Raw genomic sequence first — 20,766 nt, 5'->3', positions numbered from 1 at the left:
GTAGCCTCTTTTACTACTCCCTACCACTCATATATGTGCTATTGCCACGGCTAATGCTAACGTCAGTCAGAGTGGCACCTGCGCCTATTGTATCTCGAGGCAATCTGGCAGTGAGTGATGACAGAGCGCTTTATTACCACACCGAGGCCTTGGCTGCTGCTGACACCAGATGACACCTGGCTTACTTCAGAGCCATTCCTCAAAGCCAAGTAGACGCTTTGCGACTTCCACAGCTCATGCTCTTCTGCACGTCACTATGTGCAGTGTCGAGTGACGTCAGGCTAATTTCTAATAAGACATGGGGGAGACTTCAATTAGAAAGGGCTTCATTCCATCATTCCTTCATGTGGAAAACAATTGAATCCTATTCTGTTTGACCCTTTCCACTGAACGAATGACGAGTTGAAGTTATCGAAACATCTGCATAACCGCAGGAGAAAGTAATCACAGTAGAACGTCAACTACGCTAACGTCAGAACAGGGTCTATTTTCTGACTGAAATGCATGGCGTTTCTGTGCGAGTTTCCCGTTTCTTTACAGTGCAACAGCAATATTTCAGAGGCCTGCGGACATATTAAAAGTGACGAGCCAAGACATGTGGGCCAGAGGTTTGTTGCTGAGCAGTCAGGAAGTAAGGATTTGAGGGGGAGCTCGTTGCTCCAGAGCAGGGCAGAAGGCACGGGCCTCCGGCTTTGGGGCCCCACTGCGGCTCGTCTGGGGACGGATGGCTGGCAGACATCCCCAAAAACAGCACCAGGTGGCCCAGCAACACTCACACACTCAGTAACTCCAGTGAAAATATTAACACCTTGCCCACAAACACCACAGTTTACATCTTTCTTCCGTATCTGAGAATGGAAATTTCTCGAGACCTTCCTTGATACCAGAGGCTCCGCCATAGATATATACATGGAATAAATATTTAAAGTACATGTCTCCTCCACACACACATAGGCTTTCAAAAGACACATACTGTAGACACAAACACACACAGCCATACATATACATACAGCAGGCACACAGTTGAAAGCCCTTGTTTAAAAGAAACCCAATATGCCTATGCTGTACAGCAAAGCAATTACGATGAGAAGTCTTAATATAGAAACAAAACGAGTTTACTTAAATAAAAAATAAAAAAAACACCAACCACAGGTAGGAATAAGATTTAAAGCCTAAAGAATTCCTATGTAGACCTTCCTTTGGTTTTTGCACATTTTTGTGCAGGATACGGACAATAACGGTAATTAGCGTCTGTCACCACGAGCAGAGGCAGGTAGTGAGTGGATGCAGGCTCCCGCCCCCACGCTGCAGACAGCCCCATTACTGCGCCGTGGAGAGGCTGCCACACGAGGCCTGCAGGAAGCGATTACAGACAGACACAACTCGTTACTGCCACCTGTGTCGGCGGGAGGCCTCATTTACCGAGCCTGGGCCCGCGCCGCGCCGTGGTGTGAGAGGGGCCGCTAAATTAGAGGGTCGGCGGTTTGTTTTCATCCACAGGCGAACGGCGAGGTTGTCTGCATGGATTTTGGGGGGGGGGGGGGGGGGGGGGCGAAAGAGCTGGGAAATGAGCTGATTTAGTGGGGTTTAAGAACGACTTTGAGCACTGGCAAATTCTGGCATGGCATCCATAAAAATAAAAGTGGGAAAAAAAAAAGAAAAAGGAAAACCAAAAAAAAGGCGAACCACGGAGCAGAGTGGGTGGTCGGTAGCGGAGTTAACAATGGGAGCAGAGATGGGAGACAAAACAACGTCACTGCGTATTTACATTCTCCGCCTGTATTCCTCTCCCCTCTTATTTCCTCCTTTTTAATAACTTGCATGACAACCCGATGAGGGGGAACAGCAGAATCGCTGTGCCAGCAGCCAGAGCTTAGTGGAGCTGGGGAGGTCAGGTGGGCACGACGCCTGCCAAGGGCCTGTCTTCACTGGGCAACAGGGCTGTACAGGGCTGGGAAACTGCACTTGTGTTTGAATTGGCAACAAAGGAAAATGGCTCAAAAAAAAAAAAGGAAAAAGTTTCTCCCTTTCAACCTTCAAATTCGGTGGCAAAGGCATTCGGGCCCTTTCGGGGGTGCCTGCATTCATTTTGTCCGCCGTGCACTGAAGTCAGTCGAGCTGAGCAGAATCTAGCAGGCAAGAGGAGGCGGGAGCACCGACCGGTTTTCACTGCTATAGCCAAGAAACGTTACAATGTGCAACACGATAAAAAAATAAGGTGATAATCCCTTTTTCAGTCCCACCAGCCATACAAGATGGTGCGTGAGAACTTGAGCAGAAGCAGGTCTTCCCTGCCTCAAAGACCCGAAAAACTGTCCCAGCAAAGAGTGAGCAGCAGTACATGTATCTGTCAATGGAGAGATAATGCAGAAACTGTAGAAAAGAACAGTCCCTGATGGTGAGTTTATACTCTCTGCATTAAGGCAGTACTACTCAGAGCTGACATTGATCTATGGAGACAGCTTTACCTATCTGAATAACGTTGCCTGGGAAAAGGGCCACATGGTATTTTCATGTTTTTTCCTCCCCCTTTTTTCTCGTTTCTCCCTGTTCCTGTGTAGTTTAGAGGGTCACCTCCTCCACATTTTCATTTCGCTTTTCTGTCATCAAATAACACAAAAAGGATTCTATGCACGTGAAACATGGAGAAGACATTTGGATGTTAAATCTATCAGTCGAAGGGCCTTTCAAACCAAGCGTTTGACATTCCCTTCCCGACAAACATTAAAGAGACACCTGCAGAATGAAACGGGAAGAAAGGAGAAGCAAAAAGGAAGAGACAACGACAGACATGGTCGGAGGCCTGAAGCCGGTTAGTAGCACTGGATGCGTGTGGGAGCAGTTTCCTGCCTGGCCACGGTCAGCGCTGAGATAAGACTCAATGCAGGAGCAGTTCTGGGCAGCCGCCAGGTTCATCTGCCCACCCTTTGTCTCCCTGACGACGGAAGGCTGGATAAACAGGGGCCACCGTGGAGGACAAACACACACCCCCGCTGCTTATTCACATGCCCCTTTCTTAATGGCTGCTGAGACACTGCTCAGTCACATGCCCCTTTCTTAATGGCTGCTGAGACACTGCTCATTGACATGCCCCTTTCTTAATGGCTGTTGAGACACTGCTCATTGACATGCCCCTTTCTTAATGGCTGCTGAAAGGAAATGACTTTGGCGTGAGAGAACGAGCTCTGGGGCTGGTAAACGCCAGAGTGCGAGGCTCCCTCTCTATCAGCACGTCAGTCACTGAGGAATGCCCTGTACATATCCGGTGACTGGGACACATATCACAAACCCATTCCCCTGCAGCGCTTATCTCGGTCATTAAATTGTTCATAAAGAATGAAAACGCATTACACCGATTCACAACATTCCCAAAGAGTTAAAAGATCCGCCCACGACACGGATGAGAACAGAACATTCGGTTAGTACAAAGACAGCATTGTGGAAATACTCGTCCTCTCTTAGTCATCCATCGGAAACCAGGAGTCCAGGCTGCGGTGTGTTCACACCAAACAGACGTACACGCACACCCCGGGCCCCCCTTAACAGACACAGACCGCACCATTGACTGACACTGAAACGGGGGGGCAGAAATACCTACACTGGAGCCAACTGCACTGGTGTGAGAGAGCAACCTCTCGACACTAGGAAGTGAGCGCTAAAATAATACTGAGGGTCGTAGCCCCTCGGCTGTACCTGAGGAGTCGGCGGTTCCACCTTCCTCTTCTTCTTCTGGTTCTGCTTGTTGGTTCTGGGGTACACCACCAGCGTCTCCTGCCACCTGCACAACAGAGCAACGGGGTCAGAGATGGCTGTAGACACGCCGGTGGTGAGGTCCACGTCTGAATAAGACCGCAGCATGCTGACGAGTAGCTGAGATCAGCGTGACGTTCTGGACCTACGATCAGCTGCAGCACTCACAGTATGGATGTAAGAGACGGGAGAGGAATAAGTTCAGCTCACGGAAACCACATTCGAGATATCCAGTCATTATTCCTGTATCCTTACAAAGCATTGTAAACAAACCAGGCGTACCATGAAATTACCATGTTTACTCATTACAGTTCAAGGACAAGCGCAGTAAGTCACGGCTTACAGCTAAACTCAATCACAGCTCTTACCGTGAAAAAAGGAAATGACTGAGTACTAAGCCGAAGACAATATTGTATCTGCTGTTATTGCTTTTGTTACTTTTAAATGCAAATGACAATCCTCATAGATTATGGCCACACTGACAGATAATTGCTCCTCTGCAAATATGAAAGTGATATATTGCACTACAAATCAGAATCCTGGCATTTCTTCTCCCCAGGGATTGTCTGATACTAAAACGCAAATTCCACTCTGCAAGAGGCCTTGCACCACCCGGAAACTAGAGGATATCCACACAATATCCACCGTTCTGATTCAAATGTAGCCAATGTAATAACATTTTCTCATCTAGTTTGCAAGGCTTGTTGCAAAAAGTAACTGCATACATTTGCTGCACAGAGAAGCCCTGACCTAAAAGACAACCTTTTAGAGCAGTAAACCGACACTGTTGTGTTGAAATCCATTACATTCTCAGTGAAATTAAAAAGGATGAAGGACTTTTAATTTTTTGGTCATATTTTCACGAGTCAGAACAGCCCTTCACTAAAAAAGCACCATTGGGTATTAAAACGTACAATGTTGGGTTAAAATAAAATGTTTAAAGATTTTCACCGGTAAGGATGGCGGACTCCACCGCTGGCCTACCTGGTAGGAACGGCCATTTCCTGCTCGCCCGCTAACGGCATTGGGCTCCCGGCTGGTCTGACGGGGATTTCATTACAGTATGACTGGATTAGGCCAGGCCTGCCTCGGCCGCATTACGGGATTATAACACTGTGCAGGAGACAGCGAGATGAGCACCAGCTCCCGCTGTCTGGAGCCCCTCTGTGTGTCCAGGGGAGGCTGGACTGCGTTCACTTCAGGGATTATTAAGGAAAGGAGTGTAGCATGTGATGGGCTTGGATGTAAAGGTTACTGATGAAGTGTTTCTGTCAGTCGATTAAATTGTTCAGTGATTAAACCTCAGGCACAAGGAGATAAATCAGTTGACGACTGATAACTAGATAGCAGTTTAAACAAGGTGGGACATCTGGTGTCTCTTACATTAGGTGGCAATTAGTGTCTTGCACATCTTAAACGCCCTGCTGTACTGGTATTTCCACAGTCTCAGATACTGTTCAAACAGACGGGTGCTCACCAAGCTTTAGCCTTTAGAATAACAATGTCAAAAATTCTCATGTATCAATGTACAGTAGCGAAAGTAAAATGTGTTACTTTTAAAGATTACACTTTTAAGGCAGTTAGTGTAAAGGTTATGTAGGCCTGTGTTTCTTTATCATAGATCAATGTTCCCAATAAATATTCCAGGTAAAAGCTAAAAGAATAACCTAAGTTCTACAAAATAATGCAGTGTATGTTGGCAGAAGAAGTTTGACAGATCAGTTAGCCCCAACTGCTTCTACTAATGATTCTTTAATAAGGTCAGTCTATTTACTAATCTCAGACATGACATCACAGTCACCCTTAACAGTCAGCCATTAATGGCTAACCAAAAATATTAATGTTTAAAGAAACCGTTCCCAAAAGAATTTTAAATTGAGAGTTCATGCAATGCCTAAATGAGATGGCAGGTAGAAGGGATCCTAGAAAGTAAAAGCAGGGCTGGATCATCAAAGGCGGGTTCATTGCTCTCACAGTACGGCTCTGTGAAATAACACCAACAGTGGACAAACATGAATGAGCTACAAGTGCAGCAATAAATCAGAGTTTAGTGGCTCAGTCGCCTGGGACAAATTACAGCCCCATCTCCATGACACCAGCAGACAATATGAACAGGCCCATCAGAATAAACCCATTGTCTGAGCGTCGTCAACTACACCGCACAGCCCGGAGATATTCAACACCGACAGTGTTCCTGAATTACTGCCGCTGAATGGGAGAATGGACAACGGAGTCAATGTTTGCTTTGTTGAGAGGAACCTTCTACCTTTTGATTTTTTACGCAATTAATTTCTTCACTCAGGAAGGTATTTTGATAACAGTAACATGGCACTCACTTCAGGGTCTGTTTGAGGACTGGCAGAAACAGGGGGCTCTGTAAATGGATGACGGGGTAATATGGCTGATCATGTTTTGGTGCAGCACCACTGTACTGAGCCTACTGGATTACACACTCATTAGTTTACTCTGCTTATTTCACTCTGAGTGATTACTGCTGTGTGACAATAAGAAAGCCTCCATGTTTGCAGAGATGTGGGCATGACTGAGAATGACTCATTTCAGCACGCGTAGCCACAGCTTTGACGATTCCCACTAAAGCATGCAGTCCTCGCCCTAAATCAATACCACAGCTGCAGTCTAATGCACCTAACTAAAACAATGTTCTGTGTGTTACATTATGTACTGGGGAGTCCTGAGGTGAGGGTGGCGTTGTTCTTATAAATGTCCATGTTCTTCCACAGTCATAAACCACATAAAGGTTGAGTCACTTCAGCTTGTTTTTTGCCCAAACACATTCCCTCCGTAAACTTTAATGACTCAGGGAATAATAATCCTCAATAATCATTAACAGCCACTTTAACTGAACAGAACCCATATGTGCATGTGGGGTTGGAGCGTGGACAGGCAAGTAGGAGGAGCAGGCATGTCTTGTCGTGCCAGCAGGATTCTGCTCACTGCCCAAAGCGTCGTGGGACAGATGCGGGGGAAACGGCCACCAGACAGCATGAGGATCGGGGACGAAACGGAAGCGGCCAGCAATGCGGAGTGCGGCATCGTATTCCCCCCTCTGAGGACCTGGCGCAGGCCAGGACCGGACGGTCAGCCTGTCTGCATAAACAGCTCTGAGTTCAGACACTGGAGAAGCTGCATGTGCCGCTGAGCTAAAGGAATGTCCTGTGACCTTGCCACCGTGTCATCACTGTCTTCTATAGACACCCTGCTCACCCTGAAACAACATGATAAATACAGCACCACAGGAAAGCCTTCACCCAGCAGCCTGCCAACACCAGCTGCCCCACCTCCCATTCCAGCTACAGGGCAGTCAACCTGTCTGGACTCTAGTGCAGGATTCTAGGCACTGCAGAGGAAGAGGTTGGCGCAAAGGCAACCAGCCTGAGTGCATAGCATCAGTGCGAGCGAAGTTCCTCTTTCACAGCCACGGTAAATACTCTCTCACAGTCATAGTACAGTCACTCTCACAGTTATAGTACAGTTATTCTCTCAGTCATAGTACAGTCACTCACAGTCATAGTACAGTTACTCTCTCAGTCATAGTACAGTTACTCTCTCACAATCATAGTACAGTCACTCTCACAGTCATAGTAGTTACTCTCTCAGCCATAGTACAGTTACTCAGTCATAGTATAGTTACTCTCATAGTCATAGTACAGTTACTCTCATAGTCATAGTACAGTTACTCTCATAGTCATAGTACAGTTACTCTCTCACAATCATAGTAGTCACCCTCACAGTCATAGTACAGTCACTCAGTCATAGTACAGTTACTCTCTCAGTCATAGTAGTTACTCTCACAGTCATAGTACAGTTACTCTCACAATCATAGTACAGTTACTCCCTGTCATAGTAGTTACTCTCTGTCATAGTACAGTTACTCTGTCATAGTACAGTTACTCTCACCGTCATAGTACAGTCACTCAGTCATAGTACAGTTACTCTCTGTCATAGTACAGTTACTCACAGTCATAGTACAGTCACTCAGTCATAGTACAGTCACTCACAGTCATAGTACAGTTACTCTCTCACAATCATAGTACAGTCACCCTCACAGTCATAGTACAGTTACTCTTTCACAGGCAGGCAATGCTTCTCACAGGAGTGGATTTTATTTGGAGGTATGACTTTTCACAACTTTTTTCTCCCTGAGATTAGTGTTCAGTTTGGGACTCAAACTCAAACCAGAGGGGCTGTTAGCACCTTGGAAGGTTTCAGCCACAATATATACAAGGCTTCAACAGGGCAGGCTAATACGACTCAATTTGAAGTTTTTAATTATTCTTTAAGACTCATTTATGTTGAAGACTACTAAATGATGCTCTCGGGGCATATTCAGGGAACAAAATTACTATCAGGTTCCCGTAATGATTGTAAAACACAAATCATGCACAGTTTGACAGGACAGATATCTTGAATAGTAATGAGAAGAGCTTCGGCTGCTGGTTAAACTGACTGATTAAAGGCATGATTATGCTCAGGGTAATATCTCTTAATCCCCCATTCCTCTGTCACATCAAAATGTGATATGAATGCAATATTCAGCTAATTTCCATCCAGTAGGATGGTGGTTTCGGTGGTGCAATTCCATTGCGCCACCATAACATGGAAAACCATATTCACCACTTTCCTCAACTGGTACTAAACGCCATAAAATTGGGCTCATGAAATATGGCATAATACTACAAACTAAGGTATGACTGCCATTCAAATTTTAATTCTGCAATACTGTTGCATGGAAACAATACTGTTAATAAGAGCACTGGTTCTTCACATTCAGTCTATTGCCAGCTATGTCATAAAGAGGCTTCACCTTCAAGACAGTTTGCTTCAAACATGCATCATTCGCAACCTGCTAGCCGGTTTTTAAACTCTTCCTTCATTTTTATTGAGTGCCCTATCTACACATTTTCAATCTTGAGTGTTATCCAAAACAATTATTAGGAGAACTTACAGCTCAATATTTACCCTTTTACCCTAGCACAAGCAAGACACCAGACTTAACAGTCAACCATGGTGAACAACTATATATTTCTGCATGCATTGAAAATATATTTCAATGCATACATATCACAACAAATGTTGGTATGGCACAAAAACTCATACTGATGGCAAGCTACTGCTACAGTGAGAAAGGCTTAATCATGACCTACAGTAACTGCCCAAACCAGTCAAATGACTGTAAGATTGCAGAGGTTACCTTCTGATGCAGGAAAGCCAAAGGGAGGGGCATAGGACAAAGAGTCAAGAGGACATTTTATGAGAAGCACATTTTCCTCCCAACACGCTGTTGCCCCTGACCTCCCGCCAGCCGAAAAGATGAAGCACGGCAGAAGGCTGACATGCTCAGTTTGCCCTCCAGGTGAGGGACACAACCAAAGCACGTGGTAGCAGGTTGGGAGAGGGAAGTCTTTACCAATGTAACCATATGTGCTCATAATACTCTTGTGGAGGCTAGAGCTAATTGTGGCTTCGCCCAAATGTATGATAAAATTGAGTGATCTACTGAAGGTAAATATTTATCACTCTCCAGCCAATGTTAGATGGCATTGACCTACAAGGGGATGGTGCGTCGTCCACTTGGATAGCTGCCAGGCTGCTGAGTCCAGGCGTATGTGGGGAGGTGGGGCTTGGAGGCAAGAACGTAATGTGATTGGACAGGGATTGGAGGGTCGTGTCTGCTATGCCCTGAGGGAACTGTGGGTGGCAGGCTTGTACAGAGCTCAGCGGAGAGCCCCCCTGTCACATGACCGGCCTACTGCTCACAGGCACAAACAAACCCACTTTACCTGGGAACTGTTCCCATCAGAGGCACCTGGCCGAACAGCTGGGGTTTCAGTCAGGCACGCCAATACAGTGCAAAAAATAAATAAATAAATAAAATAGAAGAAAATGCGTGAGCTGAAGTCATTCCATACCACTGAGCATTTAAACACGTGCAATATAATATCACATAATAGACTTCTAACATACCTGCAGGACTTGTGGTAATAACTAAATGGTATAACTATATCATATGCTTATGATTTTTACATATGGGTACTTACTAGCAGTGCAGACTGTGAAATCAGCCCACTGGCAGTGTATTAAAGAGCATACTTTCGTATTTTTCAGTTTGTGAAGCATTCAGACTGCAAATCATTCATTCTGATCACATGCCAACTTGGCAGATGGCTGGCCTTTTCTAAGATGGGTGTGAAAAAGAGCCACAGAGGACCAACAGAACGCATATTTCACAGGAAGGCAGGCACTCGACAGGGCTACATTAGCTGCTCTTATTCAGCAGGACGGTTTGCACTTCTCCAATGCACTTTAAGCAGACCGGTGATCATAAGGACCATTCCCTTCTTCCCTACGGCAGCTGGCATGGTAAAAGGAGGATGAGGACTCATCAGCCTTGTGGTATCTTCTAGAAGAACCACAAAGATGCGTCAGCGCGTGAGTAAGCAGCCGGAGGTGTGGGCAGAGGGGGCCGCAGGCAGGGAGACGCACACACTTGTCAGATTTCCTGATAGTGACAGGGCCCTGCACTTTATTGTTCCTCATTTCACATACAGTGGTCCTGATGAGCTTGCCGCCATCAAGGGTTTTTGTCCCGTTTCATTCACTGGGAGTAAGGCAAAGGTCAGCACTGCTTTTTCAATCAAAGGAAACAAAATACCTTTCAAGGTTATTTAGCTCATAGCGAGACGGACCTGCTATACCGTACTTCCTATAGCACATCGGATATTCAGTCATCAGATGGAATACACAGCTGTACATGTGCTCTCTATATACACTCAGCATACACATTCGTATGCAAAAGATTTGGGCACCCCTGGTCAAAAAGCCTTTATTTATATAAAGATGACTATTTATTATTTTGAAACTAACTAATTTAAATAAAGGAAAAAGGCCCAGTGCAAAGGTTTGGGAGCCCTGTCTGTTAGCACTTTGTAACTGCTGTTTGTAATCTCTCCAAAGATTTTCAATAATATAAGTCTGGGTGTGTGTGGGTAGGTCGTGTCAGTCTATTGTTTAATGTGCATTTTCTGCTATTTAGATTTTATTCCACACATATTTCTTGCTTACTATTGATGCCTCAAAACCCAACAACTAATAATGATGGTTCAAACTACATGTGTCAGATAACCATTAGAGGCAGTGCGGATAGACTTTAAAAAATGTAGGTCTGGATTTAATCAAGATTTTCATTAACTTTGACTCAATGCCAAATGAGTCAAGTGCTTAGTTTTATTCTTCACAAAAATAACTTTGGGGAACAGCCCAGACTGCATCAGTATAGACAAGGTTGCACTTCTTTTATTTTTTGTATTTAATCAAGTGTCAAGTCGAGGTTATTGCTGAATCCTGGCCAAGGCCATTTTTTTGGTCTCCATAAGAATTGCATGTTTTGGAAATAAGAGCTATGTGACATATACAATACATAAAAACACACAAACAGACTTATTTTGACAGCAACAGCAAGACTGCCGCAGATCTTCAGTAACGATAAAACAAATGCGCACAGCGCCTGCTTTCCTTCGATTATCTTTTAAAGGCAGATAACGGCATCTGACTTCATCGCACAGCATGTTAAAGTGAACGAGGGTGGAACCGGCCACCTGACGCAATGCATAAAGAGGGCTCCCATAAACCCCAGGTTTCTGGCTGAGGCAGACACAAGGCAGTGGATCTCCCTCCGCCTGCCTGCTCAGAAACAGATGTGTGGGCACCGGCCCTGCTCTGCACCCCCCTGTCCATGGAGAGGGGATGCCCCAGCCACCCAGCCTCAGCTCCGGGGCCACCTGCAGTTCAACTTTCATCGACCTGGGGGCACTGCTCCTCTGACCTGCCGTGTGATGTAAACAATGTCGATGTTTTGCTCCGGTTGTTTTGTCTGGCGGAGGTGTGTTGTGGTGCCCTCTCTCTTACCCGTTGATGATCTCTTTGTTCTCGGCGCGGATGAAGTGCTCCTTGTCGGGCGTCAGGATGCAGAGGGAGTTCTTCTGGCCCGTGCGGGCCTCTCCATCAATCACATCGGAACACTGGTTCATGTTGATGGTGCCCTGGGGCAGGGTGCTGGGCTGTGAGGGGAGAAGACAAGGCTCGGTTAGACTGAACTCTTCATATAATACGCACGCACGCACACACGCAGCGAGAGAGAATCTCAGTCATAGAGAGATCCTCATAACAGCAGCAAACAACCAGAGAGATGCTCGGACAGACTGCAATATTCACAACGCCCACAGCCAGATAATGAACAAACAGGAAGCCAACCACACTTTAAGCACTGAGCAATTCGACCCACAACCAAAAACTTCCTGCACAGAACAGCAGCCTATGGAGGTCTTGAGAGAGCTACCATTGGCTTACGGCTGTTACCAGGCAGAAACAATGACTCAAATCAAAATAAAAGTAGTGTTTAAATTGGTTAGCTTTTCGAATATACCAGGGTTTGTTGACTGTGAAAAGCATAATCTCTGAACACGGGCCGTCAGTATGGCTCTGGGATTTGGTTCCACCCACCAGGCTGTTTGAAGGAGAAGGGTCTGTCGTGACCAGATTGGAATAAGGGTATAGGAAGGCAACGTGCTGCCAACCTCCGTGTACGTCGAAGGCGTGACCGCTAAGCAGCACAACGGGCTAAAAGGAGGCACGCAGGCAGAGCTCAGCGCCTGTCCGGCCTGTTCTGGGGAGAGGAGGAGAGGGAAGCGTTTCCTTGGCTTGGACTGAACAGAAGCTCCTCACAGCCTCCCTTCTGTGGCTCACTGTAGCATTAACAATGATTTTCAGTGGCAGGCTGCCACAGTGTGAAAAGGCCGTCTCCACTGCAAATGACAGAGGCTGTCAGCTCCCACAAAACAATTCCAGCGCCATCCGCAAATAAACACGCCATTGTGCCTTTACGATGTTGCACTTGGCAAAGGGCACTTTTTCATCCCATACTACACAGCAGAATCAGCTATCTACACCCCATGAGACAATACGCACAGCGGACAATGAAGGGCAAATAAAAAACAAAAACAGTCTGTCCATGATTCTGTGTGTCATCGTGTGCTTGAATCTGAAACTGAATCTGGTCATACCCTTACCTGAACTCAATAAATAAATCAATGAAAAGCCAAAGCCATGAATGATAAACAGAGCTGCCTGTTGCATTTGTCCAATGTGACATGAATGTTACATGCAAACATAAAATATTGAGAGCAAGACTTCCTGTATCATAGGCTGCCCGTGTCTGGCTGACATCGAGCTGCGGGGGCTGACACTCTAACACTCTCGAGCACATACACGCACACGCATGCACACGCACCACACGCACCACACGCACGCACACGCACGCACACGCACGCACACGCACGCACACGCACGCGCACGCACACGCACGCACACGCACGCACACGCACGCACACGCACGCACACGCACGCACACGCATGCACACGCATGCACACGCATGCACACGCACCCACAGCAGCCAACTAACCTGCTCCAAGGCAAATACACAGACACTCTCAGGTCAAGCACTAACCAGTCCCATTAGAATTGGGCCAGTGGAATAAGGCAGAGTAAAACTGCAGAGAAAAGGAAACTCATTTGCTTCCTGATTGTCCAAAGCAATGAATGAATAAATTACCTCAATATTGCAGTCTGCGGTTAGAAGGTACCAGAGTTGAATTTTCAGATTCTTACTACGAGACCGCATACACGTGACCCACGCCTCAAACACCTACACCTGTCGGACTCTTCTTCAGTGCTTCCCTGAGAGGAAACAAATGCAAAGAGTGTGAAGCCCTCTGCTCTCAGGCCCTGAGCTGATGAGCTCCTGAGCTGGGCCCTGGGTCCTCCCTGCTCTCCGAAGGACCCCACCTTCGGTCTGAGCGACAGGCCAACCCAGGTCTGACAGTGCTGGAGTCTGAATGGGAAAGCCTCTGAAGCACTCCAGCACACAAACAGTGGATGCATGGTGCGGAACAGTTTGTATCAAACAGGCCTGGATCTCTAATTATAGACCAGCAAACCAGTCCACTTAACACAACGAGGACACGATTTCATTATCAATAATTGTATTGTTCTGTATAAAACATTCTTTTGGAAATAAACATGTTATTCATAGCGAGTCATGTTTTTCTCAATCCCAGAGGGCTGTAGTGCTGATATTATGAGCTATGAGCTGTATATGAAACAAGAGCCAAGGTAGCACAAAGTCTGACTACAGGATCGGCACCCTTTCCACAAGAACAAATTGCACAGATGTCACAAAACCATTTACACCAAGATGAACTGGCTGTAATGTGTGAAAACGCTGGTTTTACAGAAACCCCAACAGCCAGCAAATCTCTTCTGCTCTGTCAGCGCAAGACCGTATCTGTTGCAGGACACACACACACACACACACACACACACACACACACACAATTGAAAGTCTGTCCTGAGGCTTCAGTAAGTGTGAAAGTTCAGCAGCCATTTGTCTTCGAGTCAGGGCGTGGCTAATGCTGACAATACGACCGTGAAGCGTGCGTGCGTGCGTGCGTGCGTGCGAGAGACGGAGTAAGTGCATGACGGGGACGAGCGTCACAGTGAGCTGTGCCCGAGCTCCCCGGAGACGAAGCGTGCGGCAGAGGGGGCACTTGACCTGAGCGAGGGCCGGCGGACAGCTGGCTGTGACGGCTGCATGTGTCTGAGAGGGTGCTGACGTCAGCGCTGTCAGCTTGTGCTGAGAGCCCGGCCTGAGTCCTGCCTGGCACCTGCTGTCCGTGTGCTCCAAGAGGTCAGGGTGTCACGGCCATGCGGGCAGACTCACGGCAGAGTGTGCACCATCTGTGTGCCCCCTGCTCACACTCGCACCAACACAAACTCGCACACTCGCGCGCACGCACGCACGCACACACGCACACACGCACACACGCACACACGCACACACGCACACACGCACACACGCACACACGCACACACGCACACACACACACACACACACACACACACACACACACACATCCACACACATCCACACACACACACACACACACACATCCACACACACACACATCCACACACACACACACACATCCACACACAGACCCAGGCAGACAGACAAACTCGGAAAAAATTCCCCTAAACATACAGCCACTCACACAAACACTGATGGTAAAACCTGGGCTTATAGTAATAGAATCACCTGCTCATTTTATGACCACACAATGGCTGGACAGCAAGTCATGTTGCTTGTATGTTTGGAATCAGAAGCGCACTGAAAGGCCGGCTTTCACACCACCCGAGCAGCGCCTGGAAGCAGAGCTACGGAGGAATCGCACTGCAGAGCTGGGACAGTGCCATACTGACAAAGTGAGGGAAAGCATGACCAATCAAAACAGGGCCTGCAGCAGCGTGAGGAACACAGGCCATGCACCTCACAAGACGAGCTGTCACAGTCTCCTGTGGTTTTCACAAAGTCACAAAACATGCCCTGCCATTGCAACGGCAGTCCCGGGCACTGACCGAGAAAGGTTTTTCTTAAAGAAGAAGTGAAAAGATGCAGTAAATGAAACGTGTCCTCCAGGCCGTCACTGAACGGGTCATGTTCTGGATGCGGGAGGCGGGACCTTGCTATTCTACTCCAGTGAAATGCCGAGCTTCTGACCAGTTCTGGAAATGGGGAAATGGGGAAACAGGAGCCTTTTGTCCGTCTTCAGAAAGAAAACAAAACGCAGACATGAGGCCCCCGTTGGCCTCTCATATCGCCCATGGTCCCTCTGAATCTGCCTCCACAGTCAGGGCTTCCCCCCCCCCCGGCCCCTGGGTGGGGCTCATACTGACACCGTGAATGCGCACCGCTCTGCTAGAGGCCCTGAGACATGCCCCTCGCTCCGGGCTGGGGCCCGTTCTCACCGCTGTGATCGGCAGAGGCAGCCACTGCTTATCCCTGCCTCGGGCACTGTCAGTCAGGGCTGCACCACACTTCTCACGGGGGCTCAAAAGAGCAGAGGGGCCGCCACTCCTTCTTTTACACCGGTCTGGCCATGCTGTGTGAGGACCGGAGGGCTGGGAAGATTTGCATTGTCGCACTCTAAGGAGATATTTGTACATCGGGCGTCAAGTAACAGCCGGGGTTGCGAGCAGCCCAGCCCAGGAATGAAAATGAGAAGCGAAGGGCCATCAGCAGCTACGTGACACAACCCTGACGGGAGGAGACGGGAGTCTCAGAAACAGCTGTGCATGGTGGGATTTGAAACGGACGCCTGGGTGAGGAGTGACCTCGCCCAAACGCAGCGGTGCCAGGTTTAAGGTCAGTGGCAGGGCAGGGCGAGTCGGAGAGACGGAACCATCAGGGGCAGCGCGGCAAAGCCCAGAGGGCACATTCGGAGACCACACTGGCTTTACACCACACTCGAAGCATGACGTTTTCTTGGCACGTGCAGCTGCTTTTCCGAAGCAGTGCCAGCTGGAAAGATTTTGAAGAAAAAAAAAAAAAGTTAAAATGCTTCAAATTTATAAATATGAGCTACAGGCAAGATTTTAAAAGATCATACCCCTTCTGTGTCAATGAATAGCCTCAAGGCTGCAGTTTTTTTTTTTTTTTGGACGACCATAAATCTTCGCTGACTTTACTAGGCTTAGAAGTCTGACAGGATCCACTTTAAAATGACAACAGTGACAGCCACAGCACAGTGTGTATATTCACTGTGGAAGACCTACAGCGGGGAGAAACTAACATTCTGGCACAGGCACTACTGATCAATTCCAATGAAAGCAAAAAATAAATCAATAAATACCCAATCAATACAAATTATTAAATAATGATTGGCTTTTCAATCGCTCTGGTACACAAACGGATTGTCCCCGAAGCTACATTTTTTAAATAAAAAAACAAACAAAGAGGGAGGAGGCCATGGAGAGGCAGGAAAAGGCAACAAAGGTGAGGTTAATTAGTCAAGTGTGGGGTTTGGGGGCTGGGGGTAGGCCGGCAGTCAGCACGGGACTGGGCTAACACGTGTTGACAGGAGACCCAAACCTGTCAGCTCCCATTGCTGCCTGGCTCATTTGAAAATGGGAGGAGAAGAAAGCTCTGGCCTCAAAAAGCATGCCTAGTCCTTCTCCCCTGGCCACTCCGTCGAACAATGAGGCCTTTGTGGGGCTGCACCAGCGTCCACACAATGTGGGATTGTCACCCCCTTTCAATAAGGAAACCAAGAAGAAGAAAAAAATCAACAAACCTGCTTTTGAACTCTGTGCACAGAACTTCTGAATACAATGCGCAACACAGAGAGACAAGTTCCTCTCTACTCATCTCTGTCGTGGTTTAAAAAATACCCTGGTAACCCAATAGCAGCCCTCTGTGGGCAGACATCCAAGAAACAAGGCATTGTAGGACTCGTATATCGTACGTCCGCATTCACGCAACTGAACTGTGCCGTTTACTGTCCCAGAGCAAATGGCTGACGTGATGGTGGCTGGCATAGGGTAACCTCCCCCCCACCGAATCCCATTTGCACTTTACACTCTCAGCACTTCACACTTTGTTTTCACCACAGCTGCGGGGCTGCATTTTCCCATGTTAATCTGCAGAGTACTCAGAGATTGCGAGCAATTAGGCAAATCAGAATCAGATATCAAACCACCGGTGTTGCTCGCTCACGACAGCAAAGCCAAAATCATTTTTGACATTTTGAGAGCAGATTACATTTTGGCAGGTCTGCATCTGCATATTTTCAGTGTTGAAAGTGAACCAGTAATGCCTCGCTTTCAACACGTAAGGCTGAAAGTGTTTCCGCAAATGAAAACATGAACCTTAATGAACTCAATTAGGAGCTTCTGATATGAAAGGAGTGGGAGTAACAGGCCTAGCAACTGGCTAGCGACGGATATCAGGGCAGCAGCTGCAACAGGATTCCATACCAGCAGTTTACTGGACTACTACTGGACCCGTTACCGATTCACCTATCCAAAAATTCATAACCATTTGGGAAGTACTTTTGTATAGAATTGATCATTCCTAGAAATTTCCAACATTGAAAATTAAAAAGGGGAAATATACACTCGGCCATGGCAGTGTTACCACACCCCACTTACTGTCCGTGCGTAAAACCCCACTGTTGCATCACCAGCCTATTTCCCAATATCAGGAAGCAGAAGAAAGGTCACATGAGCACGGTTACGTGCAATCAGTTGAGAATTTACACAGGGCATGGAATTCGAGGAATCTCATGCGAGTGTTCCATTACTGTAGAAAAGAATGCAGGGGGCGTGCGGGCGGAACCGGTGGGGCGGCTGGGTTTGGCGCAGGGGGGGGGGGCGGTGACGGGAGATTACGCTGTCAAGCGATGTTCTCCCGTGGTCCGGCCTCCTCTGCGATGACCAACTGGGAGAGGAGATGGACGCCGGCCCGCTGCCGGGACTGGCCGACACGCAACGCGTCACCGCAGACCGGCTGGAGGCCACGGAGCCGAGCGCACCCGGGACGACGGGAGTTTGGCCCTTCCCGGGCCCTTCGCCCTTCTCGGGCCCAGCCTGCCTGGGTATCGGGGCACAGTGTAATGCTGTGGGATGCCTTGTGGCGGCCCAGGCTCTCAGACAGGAATGAACAATGAAAAACGAGAGGAGTAGGAACCACAGCACCTCCCAGGAGACTGCCGAATCGTCATAAAGCATGAAAAGGCTTGCCTTACTTCACAGCCACAATGAAGGATTACAATGTGAAAATAAAGACAGACTCAAGTATACGCTCTCATCATATGTTTACTTGGGTGGGAGATTTCATGGAGCTACAAGATGGTGGAAAGGAGCTGGAAAGATGGTGGTTTTTGGTCAGGGCCTTATTTGGTGGTTGTTTGTTTGTTTGGAGGCTGAGTTCATTTAGCTTTGTTCAGGCTTCTTCGTTTCACAGGGGAACCACAGTAACTTTAAAAAAACCTCACTGCCGCAGACGAGGCTGTACTGCACATCTTTCTCACAAAGATTAAAAAACATCCTGGAGAATGGCATGCCAAACAGGGCTTCTGAAATCAGTTGCATGGACACAACTCAAAGACAAACGTTCTGCAGTGTGCTTTCAACCAGCATGACATTCTGAATAAAGTTTTAAAAATGTGACTGAAAAGCACTGTAGTGTCGTCAACAAATGGAGACAAACACTTGACTTTGGTGACAACGTTTGGGCTTGTTCTGCATGGATGACTGCCAAACACCTGGTGGTGTGAAAAGCCAGCAGGCGTCACAATTTGGGTGCCAAACAACAGGTGCAGTGACAACAGCCTCACAGTGGGCAAACGCGCCTCAATCCTCAGCCCCAGCCCAGCCCTGTGAACCATTAATAGGCCCTGAGATCCAACAAGTTCCTCACTGTTCCTCTGGACCAATATGGCCCACAGGAACAACCAGATTACCCCATTCTGGCATCTAACATAACATAATGTGACAGCAAGAACAGGCCATTCAGCCCAGCAGTGCTTGCCTATTCCTAACCTTAAGTGTACCGACTTGCCTAAGTTGCCTAAAAATAGTATCTAGCACCGCATCAAGCCTGGTCTTGAATCTAGTTTCCATCTGTCCATATATACACAACAGAAGATGGAGTCAAAGAAAAAGGCAAGAGCTTTGTGTTTGGAGCCCAGGTACAGTACAGTACAGTACAGTACAGATACAGTAACTATTGTTCCTGTTGCTCTCTCAGAGGGAATGCCACATGGTTACCTCAGTCAAGAGGAAATAACATGGAAGGGTCAAGTGAACCACACGTGAAGTCACCAGGAACTGAAAGATGATAGGTGGATGTGCTGCAATAATATTCACGGCTCAGAACCAAGGCTAATATTGACATCACAGCCCTCACTCAGAGACAATTTGGAGTGCAGGCTCATCTTACTCACCTTCTTCAGCTAATGCCGAGCAGACATCTGATATTCAGATGAATGATCTGTAGCCCCCGGATAATTTTAGTTTTCATCATTCTCAAACACTTCTAATTTAACTATTACTGATAGAACAAATCACATTTTCTATTAATACAGATACCGACTGCACTCGGACCTCACACTGGTATGAAATTCTAACAGCCCACACAATAGATTGGAAAGCTGCCGTTTGACTGGAGCCCACGCTTGGCAGTAGACTGAGGCTTGGAGCGGCGAGGTGTTGGCCTGCACTCCCTGGCATTGAGGGAGAGCGGCGGGGTCGCCCGGCTCCAGCGGATGCAGATGTGGGCCTTGCGATGACAGAGACGTCTGCTGGCAGAGTAGAGAGCCCGCTTCTCCTGCCAGCGGCGATAACCCCCGAAAAAGGGCACGCAGAGAGGTGCGCTTCCCACACAACGCTGGGGGAGAGCAATGCACCGGCGTGCTTCCTTTTCCCATCCACCCCTTCCCCCTCACCACCTAAAGGGAACTCCATCTGCGCCAGACTGCAGCCAAATTCACACGACAATCTGTTCTTTTCTCTACCAAGCAGAGGAAAATAGAAGCAGCAATACCAATAACAAATTGCTTCAACTTGCAAAGTGGCCAGAGACAAAGTATGTTGATGCACAAAATGTACATGAGTGGTGCAGTAATGCACAGCAATTTCTGCACTTTTATTAGAAAACAAACAGTACGCCTTTAACCTTTGGCCCTACACCTACGCCTCTCCCCACAATATCTGACAGACATGGCAGAAGTTACGCAATGGGAACATATTTTCTTTTCATGTTTCTGTGAGAACATACGGGCCAAAGGCTCTGAAGTCTGGCGAATTCCACAGTCTACCACTCATTACGACCCATTATCTGTTTCATATCTGGAGCACAACATCATGGTGACTGCAGCCTATTAACTTCAGACAGACTAGCTGCTAAGCTGGCACGATTAAAGCTTTTAAAATCTGCACGTTCCTCGCCGGTTGCAGAATGAGTTTGGGGCCTGGGTTCGGAGGCCAGGGAATTTAGCACCACGTAGAAAGAGCAAGACCTCCCCTCCCGATAAAACGTGGCTACGGAGTCACGCCATTGCAGTCTCGCCCAAGTTTGCGAGGACGAGCAAGACTCCCTGAGC

General features: G+C 47.6%; 1 protein-coding gene across 8 annotated transcripts in view; it reads right to left on the bottom strand.

Moving 5' to 3' along the window:
• The window catches only part of si:ch73-103b11.2 (myosin phosphatase Rho-interacting protein), a 104,660-nt gene that overhangs the window by 35,561 nt on the left and 48,333 nt on the right, over positions 1-20,766 (bottom strand). For all 8 annotated transcript variants that reach the window (XM_061225666.1, XM_061225645.1, XM_061225705.1 and 5 more), the window contains exons 4-5: positions 11,677-11,828; positions 3,694-3,778 (exon numbers count right to left, since the gene is read on the bottom strand). In XM_061225666.1, the coding sequence (XP_061081650.1) occupies positions 3,694-3,778; positions 11,677-11,828 (237 nt within the window). The remainder of the gene's footprint in view (positions 1-3,693; positions 3,779-11,676; positions 11,829-20,766) is intronic.

The sequence above is a fragment of the Conger conger genome, chromosome 2 (genome assembly GCF_963514075.1).
Source record: "Conger conger chromosome 2, fConCon1.1, whole genome shotgun sequence".
Classification (NCBI taxonomy): domain Eukaryota; kingdom Metazoa; phylum Chordata; class Actinopteri; order Anguilliformes; family Congridae; genus Conger; species Conger conger.
The sequence above is the reverse complement of the archived record's forward strand: the minus strand, read 5'-3'. Positions and strand labels throughout refer to the sequence as shown.